The sequence below is a fragment of the Leucoraja erinacea genome, chromosome 14, assembly GCF_028641065.1.
Source record: "Leucoraja erinacea ecotype New England chromosome 14, Leri_hhj_1, whole genome shotgun sequence".
NCBI classification, from domain to species: Eukaryota; Metazoa; Chordata; class Chondrichthyes; order Rajiformes; family Rajidae; genus Leucoraja; species Leucoraja erinaceus.
Window position 1 is genome coordinate 52,016,594 of NC_073390.1, and position 27,299 is coordinate 52,043,892.

The 27,299-nt window shown below is 42.4% G+C and overlaps 1 protein-coding gene across 1 annotated transcript in view; it reads left to right on the plus strand.

The window, feature by feature from the left end:
* Window positions 1-8,629: 8,629 nt before the first annotated feature.
* The window catches only part of LOC129703728 (solute carrier family 25 member 36), a 48,735-nt gene continuing 30,065 nt past the window's right edge, over window positions 8,630-27,299 (plus strand). The window contains exon 1 of the mRNA XM_055646417.1: window positions 8,630-9,200. Within this exon, the coding sequence (XP_055502392.1) occupies window positions 9,160-9,200 (41 nt within the window). The 5' untranslated portion in view covers window positions 8,630-9,159. The remainder of the gene's footprint in view (window positions 9,201-27,299) is intronic.

Below are 27,299 nucleotides of genomic sequence, written 5' to 3' on the forward strand. Positions count from 1 at the left end.
ACCACGGGTTTGATCCTTGTATCTGCTTGGCCAAGCCCTCTAGCCTCGTGCAAGCAGAGACACTCCAAAAGGTCACGCAGTCCCAAGAGCTCTTCCAGAAGTTCGACAAAGGAACTCGCGGGGGCTGCCTTTAATAGGTCCCCGAACCTTGAGGGGCCGAACGACAAGGAGGTGGTCATGAAGTTACATGAAGCTTCCAGAAGGAAGCCAACACAAATGAATAGTGCAACATTTGCCCTTGGATTTGAACAATTCCTCCAAGGCTCAACATTTCAACCAATCAACAATTAACAGGGTAACCGTCTCGCAACATTATTTATACTATGTACATTTAGTTTGCATTGATCCAATCAACTCTATGCATTTTACACCTCATTGTAAGAACTCTGCAGATGTCTCATTCATTCTCTGCAACATTGATCTGGGTCCCAGACTTGCTGGCACCAATCAGCAGCTTGTCTTACTTCTGCAGAGCACGTCAAACTTGACTAAAATGGCCTAACAGTACATAAGTCCTCACTAAATTTTGGTGCTATGGCTGCTCTGTTTTAGCCAGTATTAACATTCCTACCTTTTATCATATATGATAACCATCATTTATGATAATTAGATATACATGGGTGACCGTTACATTATCAATCATATTAACAACAAGATGATGATGTATCTTCCCAGAATCTCATCAAGCTTCCCGAGTTTTCATGGGTGTAGCTTCATAATTTCCGTCTGATGAGTCTTCACTTCCCGACTTTTCGTGGGCGCGAATCCCCTTCATCAGTGTTGTCAATCCCTCTATATTTGATCCATAGTTGAACCTATAATTCCTAAGAGAACTTGGGATGAAGTAAGTTACCATTCATGTACTGATGCTTTCCCATACATTCCTGTCATCCACTGTCAACCACAAGCCTTTTTTCTGTACTATTCTGTGATACGATCTTTCCCATACTTGGATCAACACTAACATGTAGTCAGTTATCTCCTCAGTCACACGGTGGTTTCCAATGTATTCCTGATGATGGTTCCTCATATAAATTTCAGCCGGTTTCAGTCCAGATTTCACTACAGGCGTGACTCTTATTCAAAATAACCATGGGGAATGCTCCAATTCAGCCAAATTCACAGCCTTCAATTTAATATTTTGAGCTTCAGGGTCCGTCTCACCCTTTCCCATTCTACAGCTTGTGGTCGATAAGCACAATTCAATTCAATTGCTGTGGAATTCCCAGCTGTTCTAATTTAATCAATTAATTTCCAAATGTTGTAGATTACTATATAGCCAATTAGGAATGCCGAATCTAGGAACTATTTATTTACACCTTGATAATAGGAGCCGCTTTATTATCAAGGGTTAGATACATTTTGATTCACCGGTCAAATACATCAACTCTGACAACATGTACCCATTCCCCCAGTACTTCTAACCTTTTCTTAGTACATTGAACAGATTCACAGACAATAGGGATTCTTCCTTATAACTAGTCTCCTTTTACCACTGAGTAACTTTCTGGATGGTTAGTATTGATCTTTCCGAGGGGAACTCATTATTTAAACTTCCAGTCTACCTCATCATTCTACACCATCACCTTATGTTCACAGGGTATTTCTTAACTTCTGATATCTGCGAAAGTCTGTCCCTTTTTTGATTGCCACTAAACAGTCCCGTCCCATCTTCGATTATCCTCCTATGGGTGAGACAAGAAAAGAATGCCATGTCAACAATCAATTTTCCAATTATTTTTAAAACTATATCCCATAAGCCTTTCCCAAATCTCAAATTTTAAAGTCCTTCCGATTCATCACAATTTAGAGATCAAATTCAGAATTTTGTCAATTTATTTCTAATAACTAAAATTTAGGCGCAGAGTAGGTGTCCCCGAACCACAGAGGAGTATTCATTTCCAGATTTCCAAATTTAATTTTTCAAGTTGGAGATTGCCCCAATAGGTCTTCAGAGGCTATCTGTATTTCTTCAGAAAGTTTTGGACATAGTTCTTTTCTTTTCCCTTCTCTGATGTCAAATATATGTTATGTTCTTATATTGATAAAGTTGGGCATTAGGGTATGTATCATCACCCGGTGGGGGTCACAACATCGGAGGCCTGGATCGCCTCAGCGCAGAGGGAGAACAAGGAGGTAAGCGACAAAGACTTAAGATTTTTGCCTTCCATCACAGTGAGGAGGTGTCTGGTGAACTCACTGTGGTGGATGTTAAATTTGTATTTATTGTGTGTTTTGTTATTTTATTATATGTATGACTGCAAGGCAACGAAATTTGGCAGTCACCAAGGTGCAGAGTTAAGTAATGTAACAGCCGCAGAGAAGAAGCTGTTATAATTATCTTGGATGTTTCTATATCCTCTAGGATCCCGAATATCCTCATGATCCTGGAACTTCTTTCCTTAGCCCCTCTCTCTCACTCGCTCCCTTGTCAGACAGGCTCGACTCCAGTGTCCCATTCCCCCACAAGTATAACATTGATCAGGTAATGTGGTTGAATTTATTTTACCACTGGATTCCAGTAGATCTCTATACTTTAAATTTACAGGGACGAGTTTCCTTTCAGGAGATCGACATCTTCCCTGTTCCGTGTGCTTTCCTTCATCTCCACCCCTTTCCTTCCTACTACCTGAAGGTTGATCTACTTCACCATCTTTCACTTCTATTCCAAGTTTAGAAATTGACTTTTCCCAACTCACCATCCACCTAACTTTTTTATTCGCCTTTCATTCCTCATAATATTTCTTCCGTAATCCTATTAATTCCTTTGCACTCTCACTATTACAATGCTGCCAAATGATTTGTTTTGTGTACTTTATCCCTTTTAATGTTCTCATGCCTCCCAGCGGCCATAGTTTGTTTCCTAATTTCTTATTTAGCGTTCCCGACAAGTCTCTTAATTTCTCTGCCTTGTGTGGGAACTCATTGCATATTATTTGCAATGGGCTCCTAGCATCTTCTGTCATATATGGGTCTAGGCTGGTTCTCATGGCCCCGGACAACCAAATCAAATTCCTAAATCCTTCACACCTTTCCAATAATTCACTCCTCCCTTTCAATCTCTAAAGTTATCAAGCTCACTCCTGAACAGTGGCTAACGGCTCTGATGCGTTAGCAGCCTCACACCTCTTCACTCCTTTGCACAATCAATCCTTCCAATTCAAATTCTTCTCCTATATTCCACAAATCCACACACTTTCAACCTTGCAGTTTCCCCAATCCTCAGTCATCTAAAGATCAAGGTACTCCAGGGAACAATCAAACAGAGTTGAGCACAATCAAACACTTTCCCGCAGCCTGTTTCCTATACCTAGAGAACCCTCAATCTATACACATGAAAATGAGCTCCAAACACGCAAAAACACACAAAAAAATAACACTGTACACAAACAAGAAATCACACCACTTATTATCATCATGCACAACCACACTCCTACATAAACCACAATCATTTGTCTAATATCGCATTGGGCCCAATGGGCCTGTTTCCATGCTGTATTTCTAAACTAAAATAAACTGCTGAGAATGAAACTGCAACAGATCTGAGAACAAAATGTACATATCATTTTCTGGGTCAAGCAAAATATTCCAGCCATTTGCATTAAATATTGATGGAAGCAACAGGATTACTGCAAGAATATCAAGCAGACTTGCAGAGTAAGTTGCAGTGTATGAATTTCATGCTTTTAAGTTTCATTCCTTAGATTATGTTGTTTAGTATTTCACAATCCTTGAACAAAAAGCAAACTGCTGGAGGCACTCAGCAGGTCAAGCAGCATCTGTGGAGGGAGATGGACAGACATTGTTTTGGTCGAGACCCTTCTTCAGATTGTCATCAGAAGGGTCCGGACCTGAATGCTGCCTGACCCACTGAGTTCCTCTCGCACTTTATTTTCTGCTTAAGATTCCAGCACCTGCAGTCTCTTGTGCCTTAACTAACAAAGTAAGTTGCAGATTATGATTTTCATGCTTTTAAGTTTCCATCACTAGACTATGTTGTTTCGCATTTAGCAATTTGTCCTGGCTGTGACAATTTCACCGTAGACATTATTGGCACTGATATAGAAACTGGGAATTAATAGGGATTACCTAGTGGTGGTACTCATGTCCATTCTAATGAAGGACTGTCATATGCTGAGAGAATGGAGCAGCTGGGCTTGTACACTCTAAAGTTTAGAAGGATGAGAGGGTATCTCATTGAAACATATAAGATTGTTAAGGGCTTGGACACGCTAGAGGCAGGAAACATGTTCCCGATGTTGGGGGAGTCCAGAACCAGTGGCCACAGTTTAAGAATAAGGAGTAAGCCATTTAGAACGGAGACGAGGAAACACTTTTTCTCACAGAGAGTGGTGAGTCTGTGGAATTTTCGGCCTCAGAGGGCATTGGAGGCAGGTTCTCTGGATGCTTTCAAGAGAGATAGGGCTCTTAAAAATACCGGTCAGGGGATATGGGGAGAAGGCAGGAACGGGGTACTGATTGGGGATGATCAGCCATGGTCACATTGAATGGCTCGAAGGGCCAAATGGCCTACTACTGCACCTATTATCTATTGATGTCCATTCCAATGAAGGCTGGTTATGATGTAAATCAACTCCTACCTCAGTAAAGACCAAGACCAACTTCAATTTGTCCACTGCCACAACAGATGCGCACACTGATATTCAACTCTGCGCTGGACCACTTGGGTTATGACAGAAAAAAATGAAATTGTTTTAAAATTCTGAGTACCCCTGAATATTACATGAGACTTTGCTGTAAATTGCTTTGACAGTTATCATATGGTTTTTGCCATGCATTTGCCCACTCACCCAGCCTATCCAAGTCACCTTGCAGCCTCCTAGCATCCTCCTCACAGCTAACACTGTCCCCCAGCTTCGTGTTATCTGCAAACTTGGAGATGTTGCATTCAATTTCCTCGTCCAAATCATTAATATATATTGTAAATAGCTGGGGTCCCAGCACTGAGCCTTGCGGTACACCACTAGTCACTGCCTGCCATTGTGAAAAGGACCTTTTTACTCCTACTCTTTGCTTCCTGTCTTCCTCTTTGGCTGGCAGACAGGAATCAAAGAGTAGGAGTAAACGGGTCCTTTTCACAATGGCAGGCAGTGACTAGTGGGGTACCGCAAGGCTCAGTGCTGGTGCAGCAGGCAGTGAAGAAAGTGAATGGTATGTTAGCATTCATAGCAAAAGGATTTGAGTTTAGGAGCAGGGAGGTTCTACTGCAGTTGTACAAGGTCTTGGTGAGACCACACCTGGAGTATTGCGCACAGTTTTGGTCTCCTAATGTGAGGAAAGACATTCTTGCCATAGAGGGAGTACAGAGAAGGTTCACCAGACTGATTCCTGGGATGTCAGGACTTTCACATGAAGAAAGACTGGATAGACTCGGCTTGTACTCGCTAGAATTTAGAAGATTGAGGGGGGAATTCTTAAGGGGTTGGACAGGCTAGATGCAGGAAGATTGTTCCCGATGTTGGGGAAGTCCAGAACAAGGGGTCATAGTTTAAGGATAAGGGGGAAATCTTTTAGGACCGAGATGAGGAAAGCTTTTTTCACACAGAGTGGTGAATCTCTGGAATTCTCTGCCACAGAATGTAGTTGAGGCCAGTTCATTGGTTATATTTAAGAGGGAGTTAGATGTGGCCCTTGTATCTAAAGGGATCAGGGGGTATGGAGAGAAGGCAGGTACAGGATACTGAGTTGGATGATCAGCCATGATCATATTGAATAGTGGTGCAGGCTCGAAGGGCCGAATGGCCTACTCCTGCACCTATTTTCTATGTTTCTATGTTTGTGTACATATAATGTTGTTGATTTTAATGATTCATCGTCATTTGCCTGTGATGCCCTAGTACAGTTCCCCAAAAAACATTTATTTATCATTCAAAAATTAGTGTATATTTATTTTACTTCCATCTTTTGCCTTTGACCACATAGCCAATGACCACATCAAATGACCCCCTCCGGCTTTTATCTTTGTTCGCCGTATCTTCTGCAAAATGTAGGGTATGTAGATACAAGGAACGGCAGATGCTGGTTTAGGAAAAAAAAGGTACAAAGTGCTGGAATAACTCAGCGGGTCAGGCAGCATCTCTGGAGAACGTGGATAAGTGACTTCACCTATCAATGTTCTCCAGAGATGCTACCTGACCCGCTGAGTTACTCCAGCACTTTGTGCCTTTTCATATGTAGGATAACCGGAGAGTCAATATCCACAGACATTCCCTTATCCATTACAGTGACCATCTCAAAACATTAATCTGGCTTAAACACACATGAACAGCCCATTGCAAGTCAAAAATAAATTATGTTCAACTCTTTCTTGTCCAAGAGCTCAGTAATTCAGTGGGTAATCAATGATTCCTGTAACTTCCTCACAATCAACATTTACTTGTTTTTCTTTCCATTCTGTGTAATAGTATGTTCCAATCCAAAGCACAATTCACAATCTTGGCGACTTCTAAAATGTATTTATAGCAAAATAATCAACAGGTCCTTCAAGTATACCTATCTTAAGTTCCATTTATTTTTTACCTTGACAATCTAAATATTAAATCTACTTGATCTTCCTTTTACTTCTTTTTTTGGCCCACTTTTACTGCTGGTATCTTGTCTCCTTTCTTCACAATGAAATGAAAATGAATTAATAATAATAAATGTAAATTATTCTTCTGAACATTGACATATAATATTTATCTTTAATAGGTCCACATTTCCCTTTACCTAAGTCACCACACTCAAATATAAGGCTAATTTGTCCCCAGTTCTTATCATTCTTTCAATGTCTAAATATAAAATGCAGTAAAAATACTTCTGTGTTCTTCACGCCAGCAACTATTCAAGTGATAAATATTAGATCTCTTTGCAGCTGTCTGACCCTATGGTCTTTTTGACTTATGTTGGTCAGACAGTGGCAAGGTTGGTCTGAATAGTTTGTTGTAATTAGAAATATTAAAAACAGATTCATGGTTGAGGAGGTCTTAGAACTGTGTCGTCTAGTGGGCATTGACGGCCTTCCTAGTCTTGGATACAGACGGATATGGATTAGGATTAGGGTTATAGAGATAATACAGTAGGTTTGGTTGAGACCAGTCCAGCAGTCTTTACAGGTCATGGCATGTGTGATCAGAGCATTTTTATGACCTGTCCCTCAGACATTGATATAACCCAACATGTGCTGATAGCAGAATGGGGATGTTACCACAAGGCATTTTGTTAGTAATTTTGACAAAACAAGGTGTCTATGATGAGGCATGTTCCAGGCATTTTTCAGGAAGAGTACAGCCTTAGCATTAGCTTTTACTATGCACACCCAGCACACCACCCACCATTTGCCAATCACACCTTGCAAGGGGGTTGTACCTTTACCACACTTATGTTGAAGTCACCAGGAGGATGTCCAGAGTTTGTTTTCAAGGTCAAGGTTGAAATCTTCATTGGCCTTATCCTCATTTTCAGACTTGGAATAGCTTGATCCTGAGGGTCAGTGTGAAATTCCTGCTGGTTGATCAAGAATTGGCATGGACCTTGTGTCAAAGCAGGAAAAGTATTCAGAGCAGGGCAAACATCTTTAAATTGTCCTTGGAGACATGTAGCAAAGGGATATTTTTGTCATTGTCTGCATTTGTCATTAGTTCTTTCTAAATAATTATATATAGATATTATATATATATATATATATTATATAGCTATCTATATATACATATATGTAGTAAAAATATATTTTGCTCATTGTCCATATTTGTCATTTGGTTCTTTCTCAGTCCAATTTAAATCTCATCATGGTGTTTTTGACGGGCAAGTTTGTTTAGCTTCATGATGCAAGTCTGTTAAATAAATTTTAAATACATTTCAGGCATTTTCAACAGACCGGAGCTGTTGAATGTTCTCATTCCTTCCCGTGCTCCTACACATATCGTGGCCTTACAGATTGGAAGCCCTGAGTCGAGTACTGGAGGGTAAATACCAAAGATCACAGAAGGCTCCAGTACCTTCGGTAAAGGAGCATAATCTTTGGTGTAGTGTTTCTGCTGTAACTTTCCTCGCGATATTGTAGTCGTCTCTCCCCACGCGTTGCAGGCATGAGCAATTGTAAAATTTCAACATTGCGCCGAGGAAAGCAGCGTGACTGCACTGCATTCGAGCAAAGTGAATGCAGCCGGCGCGATTGGGCGAAAGGGGGGGGGAGAGGTGGGGTCAAAGCTGGTGCTGGCGGTCGGGGGCAGAGGAGATATTAAAAAGCACAGGACAGGACAGGACAGGGCATCCTCCTCTTCTTGTGCGGGGAAAGATTGACAGTAGTAGTTGTAGTTGTTGTGGTGGTGGTAGTAGTTGTTGATCGCGCGCTTCAGTGGAGCTGCTCGAGGTCTCCCGGTCACTGGTGTTGGCGCGAGCAGCGGCGGTTTCCCGGGCCCAGAGTGAGTGGCGCGAGCAACAGCACCAGCAGCGGCTCGAGCAACAGCAGCACCAACAGCTACAGCTCGAGCAGCAGTTTCCCGGGCCCGGAGTGAGTGACGCGAGCAACAGCAACACCAACAGCTACAGCGCGAGCAGCGGTTTCCCGGGCCCAGTGTGTGTGTGTGTGTGTTGGCGCGAGCACCAGCAGCGGCTCGGGCAACAGCAACACCAACAGCTACAGCTCGAGCAGCAGCAGCGGTTTCCCGGGCCCAGTGAGTGTGTGTGTGTTGGCGCGAGCAGCAGCAACAGCTCGAGCAGCAGCAGCAGTTTCCCGGGCCCGGAGTGAGTGGCGCGAGCAACAGCACCAACAGCAACAGCTCGAGCAGCAGCAGCAGTTTCCCGGGCCCAGTGTGTGTGTGAGTGTGTGTGTTGGCGCGAGCAACAGCAGCAGCAGCGGCGCGAGCAGCAGCAGCACCAACAGCTACAGCTCGAGCAGCAGCAGCAGCGGTTTCCCGGGCCCGGAGTGATTGGCGCGACCAACACCAACAGCAGCAACAGCGGCGGCTCGAGCAGTTCCCCGGCCCCGGGAGTTGGCGGCAGAAGCAGCGGCGGCAGCGCGAGCACCACCATCACCACCACCGTCACCGTCGACCCGTGAGCCGAGCAGAGAGAAGGCGGCGGCGGCAAGAAGAAGCAGCGGCGGCGGCGGCGTCCCCGGGCGGCGGCCCCGCTGGCACGGGACAATAATGATTCACCATGAACCAGAGGGAGCCCTTGATTCATCTGTTTGCTGGCGGGTAGGTCGGTTGTTTTGTGTCTATCTGGTTCTACGTGAGGTGGTGTCTCCGTGTCCTCCACAGCCCCCCCGCGGACGGGCAGGAGGCCGCGGCCCGATCCCCGGGCTTGCCTGACTCCCCCGGCCGACCTGCCCTCACTCAGCCGCCGCCTCCAGCGGCACCACGGCGCGGCGGTGAGCTACAGACAAACAGGCGGCCACTCCTCCAGCACAGGCATTAATTTAACAAAGATAAACATTTAATTTAACCTTACACATGTCTATAAGGTTCTCGACTCGAACCGTTACCCATTCCTTCTCTTCAGAGATGCTGCCTGCCCTGCTGAGTTACTGCAGCACTTTGTGTCTTATCTTCTGTGATGGTCATGTTGTTTATCTTTTGCAGTTGAGCCCTTGAAAATCTTTGGTGTGAAAGTTCAGCGTTTGCCACACAAGACATTGCACATGCTGGTATAACCAGACAACAAAGTGCTGGATAACTCAGTGGGTCAGACCGCATCTGTGGACGGACAACATTTCAGGGCAACGTTTCAGACATTTCAACCCTATTTCGACACAAACAAGCTGGAGTAACTCTGTGGGTCAGGCAGTATCTCTGGAGAGAAGGAATGGGTGACGTTTCAGGTCGAGACCCTTTTTGTGATAGTGTATCTTTGGTTTAAACTAGCATCTGCAACTCCTTCCTACACATTTCAACCCATGTGTAGGAAGGGACCACAGGTGCTGGTTAACACCAAAGATGGATGCAGAATGCTTGAGTACCTCAATGGGTCAGGCAGCATCTCTAGAGGAAAGGGATAGGTGACATTTTGGGTCGAGCCCCTTCTTGTGACGGTCTGAAGATGGGTCTCGACCTGAAACGTCATTCCTCCAGAGATGATGCATGTCCCGCTGAGTTACTCCAGAATTTTGTGCCTATCTTCGATCCTGACTGAAACATTGTATGTTGATTTCCATCCACAGTTGCTGCCTGACCTGCTGAGCTTCTCCAGCAGTCTTTTTTATTCAAGATTAGCTAAATACTAAACAACATAATCAAGGGAGGGAAGCTTAAAAGCTTGAAATCCATAAACTGCAACTTACTCTGTGAGTGATTGATATTCTTGCAGATATCCTGTTGCTGCCATCAATATTTAATGCAAATGGTTGGAATAGTTTGCTTGACCCAGAAAATGATATGAGCAGTTTATTCTCAGCTCTGCTGCAGTTTCATTCGCAGTAAGTCAAGCTAAATTGTCGTTCCTGTATCTGAGACTTTTGCCCTTGTCTTACCACTTTCTACTTTATACTGGGTAACTCCCCTCTTCACTCTTGTCCTCATTCAAGGTTTCCACCTGAAATATTGACATTTTCTTCACCCCACTCTCTCCAAAGATGCTGCTCAACCAGTCAGTTCCTCCAGCAGATTTGTTTTTTGCTGTATTTTTACATATTGGTAGAGGAATGGGGAGACCTGGAACTGTAGATGCTGGAGTAGTGAATAAAAACACAAGAGGGACTGATACACAATGCTGGAGTGAGGGTGTCTGTTTGGATCTGGTGCAACAAAACCTAAATTGTGCTAAAGGTTGCCTTCTGTGGCAGAGAATTCCACAGATTCACAACTCTCTGGGTGAAAAAGTTTTTCGTCATCTCAGGCCTAAATGGCCTACCCCTTATTCTTAAATTGTGACCCCCTGGTTCTGGACTCTCATAACATCAGGAATTTTTTTTCCTGCCTCTAGCTTGTCCAATCCCTTAAGAATTTCGTGTTTCTATAAGATCCATGCTCATCCTTCTAAATTCCAGTGAATATAAGCCCAGTCGACCCATTCTTTCATCATATGTCAGTCTCCCTCAATAGCAAGAATGTCCTTCTACAAATTTGAAGACCAAAACTGCACACAATTCTCCAGGTGTGGTCTCATACTATCACAATGAGTGGAGGGGATTAAAGTTTGTGGGTGAAGGTGAGTTAGTAATAAGATTAAATAAGATTAAATACTTGTGCAGTGAGTGGCATTATTTGACAGTGAAAGAAGATAAACATTTGGAACTGTGTAAGATTTGTAATTTAGGTAATATACAACAGCTACTGACCTCGCACCCCAAAGGTTATGACAGAAAAAAAAGTTATTTAAAAAATTCTGAGCACCCTGAATATTACATGAGATTTTGCTGCAAATTATTTTAATATCTATCACATGGTTCCTTTACTGATAATGTTGATTCTAACCCTTCAGTGCAATTTGTCTATCATGGTTGACACAAAAGTTAAATGGACAGTTTTTAATTTGTCCTTACTAACTGGCGCCTCAGAGTGCCAGAGACCCCGGTTTGATCCTGCCCCCCAAGTGCTGGCTTTGTAGTTTGCATGTTCTTCCTGTAACTGCGTGAGTTTCCTCCTGGTGCTCCAATTTCCTTCCGCATCCCAAAGACGTGTGGGTTTGTAGATTTATTGGCCCCTTTAAATTTCCCCCCAGTGTGCAGGGAGTGGATGTGAAAGTGGAATTCAAAAGTGTGTGAACGGGTGATCGATGGTTGGCGTGGACTGTGTGGGCCGAAGGGCCTATTTCTATACTGTACCACTAAACTAAACTAAATGTAAGTGCCCCAAACCATACTTTAGCACACTGGTCATGTAGCGTATTATCTGCAGAAATGAAGATTTCTGCTTCAAAATGAGTCAATTCTGTAGAAAAGCTGCTCCAGGACAGACACAACAGTAATGTCAATCCAACAACTACGAAATTTTCATAGTTATGCCCTGTCCATAAAATTGGGACAAATTCAAGCCAGCTAATTTCTTCCCAATTAATTTACACTCATCACCAAGTGCTGGAAGCTGTAATTAACACGGCTATCAAGTTACATTTGTAAATAACTACATAAAACCCAGGTTGAGCTTTACCAGGGCTAATCAGTCGGTGCAAATATGGATCAAGGACCTAAATTAAAGACCAGGTGCGAATTATAGACCTGGACATCAAGGTAATATTTGACTCTGTGTGGTAAAAGAAGTCAGCAGGCAGGGTGGAAATGTGGTCCAGTAGTTGGACATAGTTAACACTAAAGGGGGTGATTGTGGTTATTAGAGATTAATCATCCTAACCTGAGGATATTACTACAGGAATTCCTCTAGGCAGTGTCCTGAACCCAACTTCAGCTGCTTCAACCAGTGACTGACCTTGCATTACAAGGACAAAAAAGGCAATGTTAGCCTATGGTTGTGAATTGTTTGCTTGCATTCATATCCCTTAGAAAATACAACAGCCCATGTCTGAATGCAGACGGCATCCAGATATGAGCTGCTATTGGCAAGTAATGAATATGCCACACAAGTACCCGGTAATGGCCATCTCCAATAGTTGCCCTTGATAAATTCAGTGACCATGCCACTGCTGAATTCCCCATCTGACCCCGAGGTTAATGTTGTCCACTAATTTGAATAAACCAGTCAGATAAATGCAGCTGCGACAAGATCTGCTTGAGGGTTGGGATATCGAGTGTCAAGAGACTGTCCTAACACTAAAACTTTTCAATACTACAGTTCAAGAGAGGTGAAATGCTGTTGACTGGATGAATGTATGTTCAACTGCACTCCAAGCTTGAATGCCACCATCCAAGACAATCGAGCAGCTTATTGGGTCCTTCTTCCATTACCCTGCAAATTCATTCCCTCCACTGCTATGAATGCTGTCTCCAAAGTGCACTGTAATTTCTTGCCTCTTATTCCAAAAATACTCCACAACCGCTGTGAATAAGGAAGAACCACGCAGTAGGCACACGTGACCTCTCCCATCTGGGTCCTCCCTTTGGTCAAACACTGCTATGATTACCATGTTCCATCAAACGCTCTGTTTGTGTCCTGGCACCAGATCAGTTGCTCTACCCTTGAATCCAATTATTTGGCCTACGTTGGCATTTATATTCTCCAAGGCTGTTTAGTGTCTGGGGTTCTGATCAAATGCAAAATGGGCACTGGTGAGCAGGTTATTCATAAGTCCTGCTTCAGTAGCAATCCACCCCATCACACAGTGGTTAGATTGGAGTTATCCCATGCTTTCTGCATAGGACTTAGCTGAGCAATTTTATACAGAGTTGGATAGATACTAATGTTTTGTTGGCTTGGTGCCACATCTTTTGTTGCTAGTACCTTATAGCTCCAGAGACCCAAGTTCATTCCTGAGGGCATCAATATGGTATTTGCATGTGACCAATGTGTTGCTGCCACTGGGTCTGGTTTTCTTCCATATCCCAGAGATTCTCGGTTACTGTAAATTACCTTTGTGTAGACGTATAGCAAAAGAACCAAAGGCATTGACAAGCAGATGGGAGAGAATATGTTTTAGAGTTTGAGGGAGATAAGGAAAGGGAAATGGGATTGGTGGGATTGCCCTTCTCAAAGGTGGTGTGGACTCAATGAGCTGAATGCCCTCCAGTTACATCAGAAGTAAACCCTCAAATGTTAAAACTTGGAAAAGACAGTACAGAACGACTAACAAAATTGTTTTAATTTAATCAAGTTTGAGGGGAAAGTGGAGCAATAATCTTCTGGAAATTTTGTGTCATTCCTTCTTCATACCGAGATGTAAATCTTGCATCTCCTTGCAGTATTGTGGATGTAAAGAGAGTCACCACCATTGTCTTCAGTATGTTAGGAGATGGGCAATAAATATTGGCCCCGCTAATGACATCCCAAAAATACGTTTTTTTTTTTTAAAACCTTGTTTTACTTGGTACAATTAGTCTACACTTGTAATCTATCAGCATGTGTAAAAATGGTGATGAAGAAAAATTACATTTTGTTTATGACTAGACTGATTATTGTTTGTAATATTACAGGTAGCCAGTTGTATTTGTTGCCATTCACACAAATAGCACTGTAAAATGTTCTGTTTATCTTTGTTTAATAAGGATAATGAGCTTGCATATCAGTCGTCATTTTCCCAGATTATTTATTGTCTACATTGGAAATATAAACTTGTTTGGGCTCTGTCAATGTAAAACCTCAATGGAATTTTTCTTTTCAGCTCTGCTTATTGATACACTTCCAGATTGTTTCTATTTAAAACTATCCCCCCCCCCCAGTCATTTGGCATCAGAGTAGAAAGGTGACCCTGCCGTAAAGCTTATTGGTTTTCATTGCTGTTGCAATACAGAACTTGTATTTGCAAGATGTTGGTTGGGATTCAACTATAATACATTTTGTCAAAAATAGTTAGTTGTGAATAATGAGAGTGTTGTCACCACCTTATAGTAGCATCTGCAGTCTTTTTGGCAAAACTGGTAAATAAAATTGTATCCCAACTGTTTGTATTGACGGGATATCTCCTAGAAGCAGGGTGTTTGGGAGTACTGCACAAACACTGATATTTATAATAGATGGATGTCTGGTGCAGGAGACTATGCAGTCGCCGCATGTTCGCGGATGATTGCCGGGAGTCGCCTTAATGGCCGTGAGGAGTTCCCGCATTGTAGGAACTAGTCGCGGCCTCATTATGGTCACCATGAATTTTTCAACGTGTTGAAAGAGTAGCGGCGACTAGAATTCTCGAGCCGTAGGTGGGTCGCCAGGAGGTCCTCGTGGGTCGCCAGGAGGTCCTCGTGGGTCACCAGGAGGTCGAAGGTTCTCGGAGGTTGTAGCTGACCGGTGAATTTCATTGGCTCATTGGGGAGAAAAAAAAGGTGAGCAGAGGTTTTCAGAACCAAGGATAACCGACCAGTAATAGTAAATGTCTGCCGAGCTTCACAGCCGTGTATCTCTGGCTTCTTAAAAGTTGTCTCCACTCCTTCTTTCCCCCCTCTCCCCCTCTTTTAAAGGACTTACCGTACACTGTGCTTTAGCCGTCTTTTACAGAGCCAACCTTCCTGTTCATCGCGGTGTGTGTCTGTTTCACCTTGGCTGTGCATCGTGTGAATTGTTTAGACAGCGTTCCTCCCGCTTGCCCTGTCCCCCGCCTGCATAATGAGTTGGTGAAGGAAGCTGTTATCTGTGACTGTCTAATATGTACAAAAATGCTGGAGAAACTCGGAGGGTGAGGCAGCATCTATGGAGCGAAGGAAATGGGTGCCGTTTCGGATCGAGACCCTTCTTCAGAGTGTGTGGGTGGGTGGTTTCAGGTGGCTGGCGGCAACTTCACACAGACCGCTGAAAAATCGCCTAAGTCGGACAGGCCCATTAGAAATGCTTATTGGGTTGAATGTAGGACTCAAAGATGAAGCTTTTTTTTTACCTTGGCAAGCTCCATTTTTCTTCAGACTTGCTCAAAGCTACATCATTTCCTCGCAAGTAGTGGGTCCAACAACATTGCCAGCTTAGAACATATGTTCTTTGGTATTACTTTAAAAGCAGATGAATGTTCTTTGTTGACGTCTGATGATGCAAAGTCGCCACTGATAACTTCCAATTTTAGAGAATTCTGAAGACTATCTTTGAGAGCAGAATATTAACTGCAGCGGTTAGACCAGCAGTTTGTTGGATATTTGCTGTAGAATTACAGAGCTTTGAATGATGTGAATCTTATAAGTGAAACGTGCAAAGATTGAGTGACAGTACAGTGCCCTCCATAATGTTTGGGACAAAGACCCATCATTTATTTATTTGACTCTACTACACAATTTGAGATTTGTAATACAAAAAAAAATCACATGTGGTTAAAGTGCACATTGTCAGATTTTAATAAAGACCATATATATACATTTTGGTTTCACCGTGTAGAAATTACAGCCCCCCACCTACATAGTTCCCCCCCCACCCAAATCCAAGGGCACCATAATGTTTGGGACACAGCAATGTAATGGAAATGAAAGTAGTCATGTTTAGTATTTTGTTGCATGTCCTTTGCAAATAATGACTGCTTGTAGTCTGCAAATCATGGACATCACCAGTTGCTGGGCAGTTTCTCTGGTGATGCTCTGCCAGGCCTGTATTGCAGCCATCTTTAGCTTATGCTTGTTTTTGGGGCTAGTCCCCTTCAGTTTTCTCTTTAGCATATAAAAGGCTTGCTCAATTGGGTTCAGATTGGGTGATTGATTTGGCCACTCAAGAATTGACCATTTTCTAGCTTTGGAAAAACTCCTTTGCTGCTTAGCAGTATGTTTGGGATTATTGTCCTGCTGTAGAATGAACCGCCGACCAATGAGTTGTGGCATTTTTTTGAACGAGCAGACACTTCAGAATTCATTATGCTACTACCATCAGCAGTTGTATCATCAATGAAGATAAATGAGCCAGTACCTTCAGCAACCATGCATGCCCAGGCCATAACACCCCCACCACCGTGTTTCCCAGAGGAGGTGGTATGCTTTGGATCTTGGGCAGTTCCTTCTCTCCTCCATACTTTACTCTTGCCATCACTCTGATGTGTTAACCTTCGTCTCATCTGTCCACAATACCTTTTTCCAGAACTGTGGGTGCTCCTTTAAGTACTTGGCAAACTGTAACCTGGCCATCCTATTTTTGCAGCTGACCAGTGGTTTGCATCTTGCAGTGTAGCCTCTGTATTTCTGTTCATGAAGTCTTCTGCGCGTCATGGTCATTCACAAATCCACACCTGACTCCTGAAGAGTATTTCTGATAGACAATAGGTGCAGGAGAAGACCATTCGGCCCTTTGTGCCAGAACCGCCATTCACTGTGACCATGGCTGTTCATCCACACTCAGTGCCCCGTTCCTGCCTTTTCCCCATATCCCCTCACTCTGCTATCTTTAAGAGCTCTATTCAACTCTCTCATGAAATCACACAGAGAATTGGCCCCCACTGCCTTCTGAGGCAGGAAATTCCATAGATTCACAACCGTGGGGAAAAAAAAAATCCTCTCCATTCTAATGGCTTACCCCTTAAACTGTGACGGTACACAAAATTGGTGGAGAAACTCAGCGGGTGCAGCAGCATCTATGGACCGAAGGAAATAGGCAACGTTTCGGGCCGAAACCCTTCTTCAGACTTAAACTGTGACCCCTGTTTCTGGATTCCCCCAACCTCTGGAATATGTTTCCAGCATTTAGCGTGTCCAAACCCTCAATCTTATGTTTCAATAAGATCCCTTCTCATCCTTCTAAATTCCAGAGTGCCTATAGAATTGCACATTTACAGTGTGAGTTGTGAATAATATTGGGAGGGGTGAGGTTTGAGAAATAACTCTATTACCAGTAACTACTTCGATTGAACTTATTGAAAGGCTTCAGGAAAATGCAAATGGGAAGGCCAATTGCTCCTCAAGCATCTAATATTCTTTTGGATTAACTAAATAGAGATGAAGAACTATTACTTATCTGCCTTTGATATCTTATTCGTAGCCCATAGATTTTCCCTAAATTTCGATTGATCAATTACCATACAGGACGATGGGGATGGTTTCCAGATTTCTCCAATCCTTTGAACGATAAGGAACTTTTAAATTTTTAATCTTAATTTAGTCCACTACATTTAAATCTCTTCCCTTTTGATGATGCATGTTGTATTGGTTCAGTACTTAAAGCTGTACTTTTATCATTTGTTAGAGAGTGTTGAAAGAGCTGTATTGAATAGGCACAGAACTTGTTTTTGCAAAATCGTCATTTCCCTCCAAAACTCACTTATTTAGCTTCCACTTGTGTTTGGTTTGTGTTGATTACTGCATCATTGGCTTTAAACTGAATTTGTGCTTATAATTCATTTTACTGAACATGTTGTTTGTGCACTGTTGAGAATTACAATTGTTTTGAAGGATGTTTGGGATGCATTAAAATTTGTAGTTGCATTCAGAGCCCCCAATATCTTAGCGTCCTTTGCAGTTGTGCAAAGACTTGTTCCTTTTCTCCAGACATTTTGTTTCAAGTTATGCTGGGATATAGAATTACCTTTTTGTTTCACCCATTGTATACTATTTTATAGATTTGATTTTTGTTCAAACCTTTTTGAATTTCAATTTTTGATTTTTAAGAATAGCTAGACTTTCAACAGCAATCATTAATCATCATTCAACTGATAATCAACAAAGTTGCTGGAATGAGAGCAGAAGAGAGTGCAGCAAAAAAAATTGGTGAGCAGTCAATAGGTATCTTAAAAACAAATTTGAATTGAAGAATTGGAATTTAAACATCAGAAGTGTAAATCAGTGAATTAATTCACAGAAGGCATGAAAGATATTTTGAGAGATAATAATATATATAATACATTATAATCCCTTTATTAAAATAAAGTGATGTGAGATGAAAACTTTTTTTGCCTGTGCCTTATCTCGTTGGCATTGGACTTTAGTCATTCTTTGTTTATTACTCCTAATTCAAAGCTGACGAGTACTATTCAAACCAACAACAGTTTGTCATGTGAATTGGGTCGTTGTAATTTTAACAATATTTTAACAACCTTTATTACTAAAAAACATTAATTCTCAAAATATAACATATATAACATATAACATATAACAATTACAGCACGGAAACAGGCCATCTCGGCCCTACAAGTCCATGCCGAACAAATTTTTATTTTTTTTAATTTATTTATTTTTTAAATCTAATATATCTAATTGAAATCCTTATTTGAGGCAACTGGTGATGTTTGAGATGAGAGGTACAAATAATCACTTCTCTCAGCATTGTTGGAGAGCAACATGATCTCCATGTCTAGGTAAGAACTGCAGATGCTGATTTAAATCAAAGATACACAAAATGCTGGAGTAACTCAGCGGGACAGGCAGCATCTCTGGAGATAAGGAATGGGTGATGGATTAGTTGGGCAACTAACATTCCTTGAAGACTTAAAAATCTCAACAGGAAAAGTGGTTCTGGCTGACAGGAAAAATTAGAGTGAAGTTAAAGGAGGTTGCTTTTTAAAGTTGTCAGAAACCAAAGTGGATCTGAGGACTTGGAGCAATTTAGAATTTGGCACCAGGAATGTGATGAAGAAAGACACGATCATAGATGAGAGTAAATTGATAAGAAACAAATTGTAAACACCCTTAGACGTGCATTAAAAGGGAAGTACTACCGAAGTTAGGTACATAGAAACATAGAACATTGAAATTAGGTGCAGGAGTAGGCCATTCGGCTCTTCGAGCCTGCACCGCCATTCAATATGATCATGGCTGATCATCCAACTCAGTATCCCGTACCTGCCTTCTCTCCATACCGTCTGATCCCCTTAGCCACAAGGGCCACATCAATATGGTGGAGTAACTCAGCGGGTCAATCAGCATCCATGGGGAAAACGGATACGTGCCATTTTGGGTCAAAAGTTTCAGAGGTCTTTATTGTCACATGTGCCAATTAAGGTACATTCTGGAATTGGTAGCTGTTTTTTCCATGACATGAGCAGTAGTTTCTTTGCCGTAATGACAGTAGGAGAGGAATTGTCCTTGTGAGTTGTCTTGATGTTTCAGATCCCCCAGAGATGGGCTCTGGCTTTAATGAGATGTCTAGAATGTCTGATATATCTATAGAGATATGTCTGAGAGATTAAATATATCAGACCAGAAAGAGGTGAGTTTAGGGCACGATACAAAGTTATGAAAAAGAGCAGCATCTGAGGAGTGACATTTATCCCAAGTAGGAGAAACATTTGGATATACTGAATAATTTTGAACTGTATGAGGCAGTGTCTAGCATTGTTTGAGCACCTATGTATAGGTTTGAGGCTTTCCTCCCATATTTCACCTGGTATTTACACATTTATGTATTTTCCCCAATTGATCTTATACTTGTTAGAGGATGGAGAGGTTATTGATAGAAGGACATCATACATATAAGAGATGAATTTGTCTTTATATGGTGATGTGTTAAGGCAGTCATCTATTTGAGACTGCCTCTCAACTTCAAATCCCAACAGATGCTTTCGTGTATATAATCCCTGATTTGCAAGTATCTGAAGAAGTTACTATTTGGGAGTTCAAATTTCTTTTGTAGCTGTGTAAAGGTGGCAAACGTACCATCTATATATAGGTCTCTGACACTGTGGATTCCTAATTCACTCCATGTTGAGAAAGTCATATCTAAAATAGATGCTTTGAATGTGGGATTGTTTGCTATGGGCAAAACGAGAGATATAGGTTTAAGTTCAAAATGGGTGCTGATTTGCTTCTATATATGTATCAAATTGGGTATAACAGCATTAATTCCATAATACGATTTATCAATTGAAGTAGGAGCTGGTAGAATGGTACCTATTGAGTATGGGTGACAATCTTCTTGTCTATTTTTAGCCAATTCAGAGGGATGTTTGAGGTTTCAAGCCAGAAAGCAAAGAACTTGATGGCAGAGGCCCAGTAATATAATCTGAAATTTGGAAGAGCAAGCCCGCCCTTAGTTTTTGATTTGGAGAGCTGATTTTTGTTTATCCTATGAGTTTTGTAATTCCACAAGAAAGTTATTATTATCTAATCTCTTAAAAAATGTTTTTGTAAGAGAAATAGGAATGTCTGAATTAGATATAATAGCTGGGGTAAAAAGATCATTTTAATGGTATTCACTCTTCACAAGGAAATTGGAAGAGTTTTCCAGAATTGGATTTTGCGCTTTAGGTTTTCTAATAAGTGAAGGAAATTGGCCTATCAAAGGGAAGATTAACGCTTTGTTACCTCAATCCCTAGATAGGTAAATGTATCTGTAGTTACTCTGAAAGGAAAATTCTCCAATGTATCTGAGGTGATGGTATGAACTGGCAACAGTATACTTTTATTCCAGTTAATACTGTAGCCTGACAATGTACCAAGCAGGTAAATTTTTTCCAGTATCGCTGGAATAGTGGTTTGAGGTTCCGTTATGTACAGGAGGATATCATCCGCGTATAAAGGTATTTTATTTGTAGTCTTTCGTGTCGTAACCATGAATACGGGGATCTAATCGAATACTCTGGTGTTAACATCAACATCCACCGCTGCGGATTCTCCACATTCTTCACTGTGATGAAAGCAAACTCCAATCTTCTTTCTCTTTATTCTCCCGTGAGTGGGGCAGTCGAACCATCCGTCGGGGCGATCGAAGCTCCCGCGGCCGAAGCCCGCACGTTGGGACGGTCGAAAGTCCCGCGGTTTGGAGTTCCTGAAGTCGGTCTCTGACCAGAGACCACGGGCGCCATGATGTTAAGTCTGCAAGCACCCAGGGTTTGAGCAAAGGGATCGCAAGCTCCGCGATGGTAAGTTCGCAAGGGACCACAGTGGAGCTCTCAAATTCGGTCTCCAGCAAAGGCTGCCAGTTCCTCGATGTTAGGCCGCATTGTGGACGGAGGTACGATACGGAAAAAGAAATTAGAAAACGTTTTCCCCCACCCCACCCCCCCACATGCTGAAGAACACTAAAAACATACATTTAGTGGTAGTAGGCCCCCGTCGGTCATGACTGACCATGGGTGATGCATCCTGGTCGGATGCGAGCCTGGGCGATGTCATATGGACAGGCTGTTGCCCATGCAGCACGTCCCCCCTCTCCACGTTGCTGATCAATCCAAAGGAACAGCAGGGCCATTACAGTTTGGCACCTTCGCTGTCGCAGGAGCTGCAAGAGCGAGGTTGTAGACAGCGACGAACTGCCAAAGGGGCTCCGACTCCGGATTCTCTTGAGGTTTACCCCGGAGCCTTTTCCATGACTGAATATGGCCACAAGGCAGTGAAGGTTTTAAATCAGAGTTTTCTCTCTCCTAGATGGACTGCCTTCCCAGGCTGACAAGCCCCATCTGCCCAAGAGTCGTGAGGGCGGGAGCTTCTACCTTCCCGTGCAGGTCTATAGCACCTGCCCACATACAAATAAAACACAAAGAAGAAAAGGACAGACAGACTGTTGGCGAGGCACCCTTCTTTAGACTTTGTTTAGGCCATACATTGTGCAGTTTGGGTCACCCCATTAGAGGATGGATGTGGAGTCTTTGGCGAGGCTGCAGAAAAGGATCATCAGGATGCTGCCTGGATTAGAAGATATTAGCTACAGGGTGAGGTTGTTTTCTCTTGAGCAACAGAGACTAAGGGGGAGACTCGATGGAGTTACATAAAACTGTGAGAACCACAGATAGGGTAGATAGCCCGAGTAAAAATCCCATATACTGGAGGGAATCGTTTTAAAGTGAGAGGGTGGGAAATTTAAAGGAGATGTGTTTCTTACACAGTTGTAGGTATCTGGAATGTGCTGCCTGGGGAGCTGGTGGAAGCAGATAAGATAACAACTGCTTCCACCATCTTTTAGGAGACATTTGGACAAATGCATGAATCGTCAAGAATAGCGAGATATGGATCATGTGCACGCAGATGAGATTATTTCAAATGGACATCATGGTGAGCTGAAGGGCCTGTCCCTGCTGTGAACTTTAACATGAGGTTAATGAGAAGCACTGGTCCTAGTTGTGCATTCATTTGTTGTGTAGTGAACTATTTCTGTTTGTTATTAAATATATGTTGTATAATTGCACACACAAACGAGCTCTTGTAAAAATGCATGCAGTCCAATTTAAATTACAATTTACAATGAAATTCAATATGAAATGTGCAAAATGCCACGTCATCTTAATAATTTGTCAATCTGAGTGGGGGGCCATGAGATACCTTGTGGGAAATGGAAACATGTTATACTGTTGGTAAGTCACACACCGGTGAATACCATCACTGATGTGTCTCATTAAAGAAAGGCATTCCATTCCCCATCTTCACAGAAACTATGGACACCTGGATTTAAAAAATGTTAAAGCATAATCTTGATCTTCCAATATCGGTAGTTTAATTTGAAATTATGCTTATCTGTACTAGCTTGCCGTTGCATGACAAACCTATAAATGTTAGTTTATAATTTGCAAAGGCAAATGGTCTTGTTTACATTCCTTGTGCTGATAATATTTTTTGTAAACTTGGAAATTAGATGCAAAAGCCTACTTTCCCAGTGTATGTGAATGTGCTTCCCAGGTTTTAGTAAGATCATTTTGTTCCTGGGTACCATTAGTCCAGTGATTATGCTGCACACAGGCACTTTAATTTGTTTCTTATCGCACCCAATTATGTAAAAGGGTCAACGTTGTAAACCTTATTGTTCAGCTCAACACAGTAGAGAAACAGCCTGCAACAATGAGGTTAATGTTACAATAGTGAGATTTTTTTATTTTTTTGTGTGTTTTTTTGCTTCTCTTTGTAATATGACGACACTTAATGAGGTACAGTTTCAAAAACTTTGAGGAAAAAACTACTTGTACGTTTTTCGTTGTTCAACATTAGCATGGACAGTAACCTCGGCTGGTTGTACTTTGAACAACCTTCCAGGGCCTGATACTTTCTGTCACAGCATTCACATAATACTTGTATTTTAAAGTATAAAATAGGACAGAACCATTTGTTTCAGTCAAAGAGCAGTGCAAGCAATGGTGACTTTTCGGTTGCTATCCTGGCTGAGATCAGTTAACGTTACTGTATGGAGGCAGATCTGAAAGTTCTTATTTCACAGCGTAGTAGATTTCTCTTGTACTCTGGCTATTAAAGCTTGATCATTCTGCAGGAGAAACTTTTGTGGTCTCCAACTTCACTTTCTTCATATTTTGATCATCACATTTATGCGTGGAGTTATGCTTTAAGATGAAGCTGGCGAGTCTATCTGCTCCTTTAATCAGGATAATCACTGGTTCCTGATTTCAGTTCTAATTTTTAACAAATGTCATCACCTGCTCAATGAAAAGTATTTGAAGGCTACAAAGCTCAAGGCTTGCTTTCAGAAACTGCTTCAGATTCAGATTCAGATTCAATTTTAATTGTCATTGTCAGTGTACAGTACAGAGACAACGAAATGCATTTAGCATCTCCCTTGAAGAGCGACATAGCAAACGATTTGAATAAATAATAAATAAGTGTCGGGGGGGGGGGGGGGGGGGATGGTGATTGGCAGTCACCGAGGTACGTTGTTGAGTAGAGTGACAGCCGCCGGAAAGAAGCTGTTCCTTGACCTGCTGGTTCGGCAACGGAGAGACCTGTAGCGCCTCCCGGATGGTAGGAGGGTAAACAGTCCATGGTTGGGGTGAGAGCAGTCCTTGGCGTTGCCGAGCGCCCTCCGCAGACAGCGCTTGCTTTGGACAGACTCAATGGAGGGAAGCAAGGAACCGGTGATGCGTTGGGCAATTTTCACCACCCTCTGCAATGCCTTCCAGTCGGAGACAGAGCAGTTGCCATACCATACTGTGATGCAGTTGGTAAGGATGCTCTCGATGGTGCAGCGGTAGAAGTTCACCAGGATCTGAGGAGACAGATGGACCTTCTTCAGTCTCCTCGGGAAGAAGAGACGCTGATGAGCCTTCTTGATCAGAGTAGAGGTATTGTGGGTCCAAGAGAGGTCATCGGAGATGTTGACTCCCAGGAACCTGAAGCTAGAAACACGTTTCACCTCCGTCCCGTTAATGTGGATGGGGGTATGCGTGCCGCCTCTGGACTTCCTGAAGTCTACAATGAGCTCCTTGGTCTTCTTGGAGTTAAGGGCCAGGTTGTTGTCAGCGCACCATGCTGCTAAGTGCTGGACCTCCTCCCTGTAGGCTTGAGGGAAACTGGAATCTTTATTTGGTTTCTTTAACTGTAATTTTGTTTCCCAACAAAAAAATCAACATTTTGTTTGAAGGTTGACTGGTGTCCGATCACTCACTCACTCGAAGTAGAGTGTCTGTAAAAGTCTCTATGAGTTGACATTCAAATCCTTTACTTTTGGAAGAAGGGATAATTGGCTATAATCTTCACTCTTGATATTTTGAAAAGATCTTCATGGAACACCCTGTACACCCAACCATGTCAACTCAGCAGATTATAGAAACCTAAAAGGACTCTAAATAGTGACCTGTTCGTTGTCTGCTGACACTGACATTCTTTACTTCGGAGATCTTCATTCTTATTTCTCAACCACATGGTTTGGAAGGATTTCAGCTACATGTATTTGACATAGCTCTTAAAGTTCAGTTGTGTTCCAAGTGTCAGTATTCTCTCAAGAAGTTTGTTTATCTCAAGAAGTACAGGGAATAATTCCAGATTTTTAATTTTAAAACTTTGCTGGAAGGTCAGTTGGAATTGACCACCGATAGTTGCTAATTTTGAGAGCTGATGGTGACCAATGCCTGCAAATGTGCTCTTCAGCTATGTCCCATTTGTCTGATGCTTCGTCTTTTTTTTTAATGTTGAACTTGCCTCCTCAAGAAAAATGGCTCCATTCATTTGCTTGCAAATAAGCTAGATGCAGGACAAGTTAGATGCAGGAAAAATGTTCCCAATGTTGGGCGAGTCCAGAACCAGGTGCCACACTTAGAATAAAGGGGAGGTCATTTAAGGCTGAGGTGAGAAACATTTTCACCCAGAGAGTTTGTGAATTTATGGAATTCCCTGCCACAGAGGGCAGTGGAGGCCAAGTCACTGGATGGATTTAAGAGAGAGTTAGATAGAGCTCTAGGGGCTAGTGGAGTCAAGGGATATGGGGAGAAGGCAGGCACGGGTTATTGATAGGGGACGATCAGCCATGATCACAATGAATGGCGGTGCTGGCTCGAAGGGCCGAATGGCCTCCTTCTGCACCTATTTTCTATGTTTCTGTTTCCTTTTAAGATGTTAGGTAAATGTAAAACCTATTCAGATTCAGATTCAATTTTAATTGTCATTGTCAGTGTACAGTACAGAGACAACGAAATGCATTTAGCATCTCCCTTGAAGAGCGACATAGAAAATGATTTGAATAAAAAAAATAATAAGTGTCCGGGGGGGGGGGGGGGTGGTGGTGATTGGCAGTCACCGAGGTACGTTGTTTAGTAGAGTGACAGCCGCCGGAAAGAAGCTGTTCCTCGACCTGCTGGTTCGGCAACGGAGAGACCTGTAGCGCCTCCCGGATGGTAGGAGGGTAAACAGTCCATGGTTGGGGTGAGAGCAGTCCTTGGCGATGCTGAGCGCCCTCTGCAGACAGCGCTTGCTTTGGACAGACTCAATGGAGGGGAGCGTGGAACCGGTGATGCGTTGGGCAATTTTCACCACCCTCTGCAATGCCTTCCGGTCGGAGACAGAGCAGTTGCCATACCATACTGTGATGCAGTTGGTAAGGATGCTCTCGATGGTGCAGCGGTAGAAGTTCACCAGGATCTGAGGAGACAGATGGACCTTCTTCAGTCTCCTCAGGAAGCCCCTGATCGTCTGACCCCCCCCCCCCCCCCCCCCCCCCCCCCCCCCCTATGTTTTTCTATGTTTCTTCCTGCATTTAATTTTCTTGATCCTGTTGAAAATTGTCTGATAAAGTCTCTTCCGACATCTCTACAAGTCTTTGATCTGAGAAATCTTTCCCATCCACCCCCCTCCACCAATAAAGTGATTTTAATGTTGATATTTCTAATTGTGACATGACTTTCTGTTCTCTTTTAATTCCCTGAATTGGGCTAATAGACTGTAAATTGTTTCTAGTGCCGAGGAGTCATGTGCTCACATTTACTTATACAACATGTATAAGTGCACCTAGTTTTATTACATCATTGTCATAGTCGGTACATTGTATTTTTCATCCTTGAAGCTTAACTATGTGGAGAGCTGTCAAATCAGTAATAATGTGTCCAATAGCCTCGAGGGAACATGCTGGAATAAGTACATTTGTTTGTACATAAAGTCCATTTATCTTTTATTTTGTTGTGGATTATTAACAGCATAAATGCTAAAAAAAAAGCCACTTAAATTTCCCCATGTACACAATATCCTGTTTCTGTTACGTGAACCTTGAGTGTAAACCATGCTCTAGTGTAGAAATCTATGCCAACTCCAGCAATAGCGCGATGACAAGTTGCTGACAGATTCCTGTCCATTAAGTTTGAGAAATTCTACGTTCAAAATTTCAGCCCCTGAAGTCTTGAAATCCCTGTATTTAAACATGGCTCACGGATATTTGGCTTGTTTTCCTTCTTGGATAATTTTTTTTTTAATGTTAACTGCAGTTTTGTTAAACACAAAAGGCAGTATAATGATTCTGTTACAGTGTTGAAATGTATTCATAAATCTAGTGGCGGGAATAATGTTCGTATCACTTAGTTGCTCAAAGCAGATTTACTTTTAGATGCATGGTGTTATTTCCTAATGTATTGCCCCCTTTGGATCAAGATGATAGATGTTGGGAAGGTCTTCATTCTGATTTTCTATCCAATGTAGATTCTGGTGTTGTGATTTTCTTTATTTC